At 37.9% G+C, this 3,552-nt stretch overlaps 1 protein-coding gene across 2 annotated transcripts; it reads left to right on the top strand.

The window, feature by feature from the left end:
* Positions 1 to 2,633: 2,633 nt before the first annotated feature.
* Positions 2,634 to 2,986, top strand: CG34170 (uncharacterized protein). 2 transcript variants are annotated; one of them, NM_001299081.1, is made up of 1 exon: positions 2,634 to 2,986. In NM_001299081.1, the coding sequence occupies exon 1, from the start codon at positions 2,695 to 2,697 to the stop codon at positions 2,881 to 2,883; it is 189 nt and encodes a 62-aa protein (NP_001286010.1). In that variant the 5' UTR covers positions 2,634 to 2,694; the 3' UTR covers positions 2,884 to 2,986. The 2 variants fall into 2 exon arrangements, with proteins under 2 accessions (NP_001286010.1, NP_001097172.1); NM_001103702.1 differs by having other exon boundaries at positions 2,634 to 2,947.
* Positions 2,987 to 3,552: the final 566 nt, after the last annotated feature.

Genomic DNA, 3,552 nt, shown 5'->3' with positions numbered 1-3,552 from the left:
TATGGCAGTGTTTCAGAAACGAAAACCATTTTTGAAGTGTTTGTTATGTGTATAGTATCAATTAAAAGGCTGAGATAAACAGAATAATATGGGTTATTATTTAAATGGGATTGTTGTACCTCAAATGTAAAATTTAAATCGATGAAATAACGTTTATAGTAAATTAAATTTGTATTTGCTTTCAAGGGTATAAACTTATAAATTCACTCCCCCGACAAAGCGATTTAGACTTTGAAATTATATTAGGCAATCAGTAAACGTATCTTTATTGGCTTGCCAAATCCCATCCTTGTATTTCTCACCTCATCTCAAACTGCAAGCTTTCAGTTTGATTCCTGGTTATTATTCAGCAAATAATCAGGCAGTCAAACAGTTGGCATATGTAGAACAGTATTGGGTGCCCAACCGCACGGTATCACCTGGTCAACCGATTTCAACGACAATTCATTCAAATGTCGACCATTCTGATGGCCCTCGGTTCCTGGTCTTTTGTCCGGGATCCTATATGCCGGATCTCCTATTCGCTTTGGCTGGCCAAAAGACCATTAAAGCTATTTTTTCTGCCCATTCAGCATTCAATAGAAATTTACATCACGTCGAAAATTTTTACATACGCATGTGTGTATATGTCCTTTGCTAAAAGGACATTTTGTGATGGCCAGAACGATGGGACTGGGTGGGGTATGTGGTTATGTGGTGGCGAAAGTCGCGTTGAGCATACTAACACTTTTTTGTATGTTTGCTTAGCTTAGGTTTTTACCTGGCAAAAACGCAGCAGGGGTTGGGCATCGGATTGTGGCAGCCTCGAAGTAACAATAATAAAAGCCGGGCGGAGGGAAACAAAATTGATGTTCCCTGCTGCAGTAGCTACATACATATATGGCAGGAAACTATATTGCCACATAGGCAATTTCATTGTGCGATATACATATATTCTGGCAGATATGTTAGGGACCCTGAGCAAATTGGTTTACCCGGCTTACCCTTTTCACACAACTTTAGTTGAACTCCCACTACACAACTGAAAATAAAAAGGTAGTTTAAGAAGCTAGTTTGCTTATAATATATGGGATATGTAAAGCATTGATAAAAAGTCAATTACAAAGGTTTTGTAAATGTAATTGTTGTAATTCGTAGCACACTTTTACGCATACAAAATTTCCAACAACTTGCCCCTTTTAGTTAAATATTTAATTAAATGTTGTAATGCAGTTTAACATATACATTTTCACTCAAACTTTGTACCACCATTTTGTTGCCTTCCAGGTAGAAGAGGTAAAAGGGGGAGTGGACCTTGAGAGAGTTGCACAATTTGCTAATTACCGCAATCAAAGTTTTCTTGTTGGGCAGCCAAAAACAGCTTCAAAAGCACAAAACTGATAAATTATAAATTAAAGGGAATCTCAGGAAAGTTGGCTCTTTCCCTATCTTTAGTTTACACAGCGAACTGTTGTGAGTATTCCCTCGTTTTTTTTTTTTTTTTATGCTTGGATTCGAGTGCATAATTTACGAGTTGAGCTCGCTGCCAATATTTCAATTACTCTACGGCATTTCGAGCAGTCTTCCTTCTTGCCTCCCTATCCCAGAAGCAATTTCAATTGAGCTTAGTGCTTGCGGAGTACTCTTTTCGGTAGGCGGTTTTGTCTCAGGGCGAAATTAGTGGCCAAAACTGCGGCAGATTACAGGCCAGGCCAAGAGCGAACTTCAAACAATTATTTGGCCAGCTGGGCTGGGAAGCTGGCTTTTAATTTGCTTAGCCCCTGCCCATGAATAATGCAATACGAGAAAGAAACGAGACCAAGAAGAATTTTTGTATAATTGCAGGGCGCACAAAATTTCGCTTAGAATCTCCTCGGGCCACATAATTGCTGAGTGGAAAGGGGCGGCAGAAAGTTAAATGTAAATTAAATATTTCCCTCGTCTTTTCTTTAGCAAAACGCAAGTTTTATCCGGCTCTTAAGTCAAATATTCACCTGCTACAGGAAGGCCAGTGAATTAACATGAAAATGAATGGACTTCAGGTGAAATCTTTATTACAAACAATTTGCGGTGTCCTGCGAATACAATGGTAACTAAAATAATTATTTTGAGAAGCTCTTTTATAATTTCCCGAAATATTACGTTAAATGTAAATTTTTGTTGTTTTTTATGCAAACAATTTAAGTATATACACCAGTTCGTTTTTATTTCCAGTGCCCATAATAAGCCCCGTTTCAACTGCTATTTGAAGGCACGATTGCATCGATTAATTATGGCTGTCATCGTGTAAATTGTGCTAAATTATTATTATCAATGTTGTTGGCCTGATGACAAACATTCAATTTCGCGAATGTGTCGCGCTCGACGGACACCCAGGATACAGATACACAGGACGACCCGTTGAAGCGGAGCGACCAAATTGCAATTGTGATATTGACAATAATGCAATCAAATAATCAATCAATTAATGTCTGCTTGAATTAATGCCGAATATTATGTGCTATCGTCAATGCCATCATTAGCACTAAATTCAATTACGTTGCAGGCATATCCTGTTGCCCTCCATGATGATTCATCATTGTTAGCGTACTTTTCCGATGAGGCACGGCGTACACGAATCCTAATCCCAGGAGCCTGTGGCCCACACATTACTCTCGGCCTTTAGAAAAACTTCAAAATTTGTGGCTTAAATTTGGGGAGCCGGAAAAATATTCCATGGCTGGATCACCTGGCGTTAAGGATAAGCTGAATCTGATTGTTGGCGGGGACATTTGCGAGGTATACCGGGATGGATTCAATTGCGGATCCTTTGGCTTCTGGTGCGGACTCGTCGGATTGGCCGTCTTCATAATTTTTCTCGCCTACTTTCATATAAATCGGGAGCGAATAGATCCGACGTCATAATCCCCCTAAATGTGGACAATTCTACATAAATGTGTCATAAATAAAAAGTAATTTAAAAAAAAGTACACATAAATCTTTTGATTTTGTTAAAAAAAACCCTTTTATTCCATTAAAGATTAAAGTTGGATCCAAAAAAAAAGTTGTGTAATGCATTCATTAGCGTGTTATATATTCTTTATGAGCTCTCCTTCACATACAAAGCTCTTTGAGTTGTCTCTCAAATGAAATCCCGTAATTCCGTCAATCCAAATTGATATTTTTATTCATCAAGCTCGATTTTCATGAAATTCATCCTTAAATCGTTGTTAAAAATGCATGTGCATATTTTTCTGCCGGCTCTTATTACCATGCACCTACATATTTATCACTGCTTGATGGACCCAAAACGGATGCTATGTAAATTTTTACTCGGTCGATACATTTGACAGAGCTCATATACACTCTCGTATATAAAATGCCTCAACTTCGTTTGATTTATGCATCATTCACGCGCAATTTATCGTAAAAATTACAAAAAAAGTTCAGCGCATAAAAAAGAAAATGGAAATTCACGTTTTTCGAATCTACAGACAAAGTGCACTGGCGTTAAAAGTCACGGGGGTCATTTATTGGGTAGTTTATAATGCAGTACAACATAACTGATTTCCAATGTTGTTTACTCAACTTACA

The sequence above is a fragment of the Drosophila melanogaster genome, chromosome 2L, assembly GCF_000001215.4.
Source record: "Drosophila melanogaster chromosome 2L".
Classification (NCBI taxonomy): domain Eukaryota; kingdom Metazoa; phylum Arthropoda; class Insecta; order Diptera; family Drosophilidae; genus Drosophila; species Drosophila melanogaster.
The sequence above is the reverse complement of the archived record's forward strand: the minus strand, read 5'-3'. Positions and strand labels throughout refer to the sequence as shown.

Excerpts from the sequence above, each read along its gene's own strand:
- CG34170 (NM_001299081.1), top strand. The coding sequence starts at position 2,695 with ATGGCTGGATCACCTGGCGTTAAGGATAAGCTGAATCTGATTGTTGGC.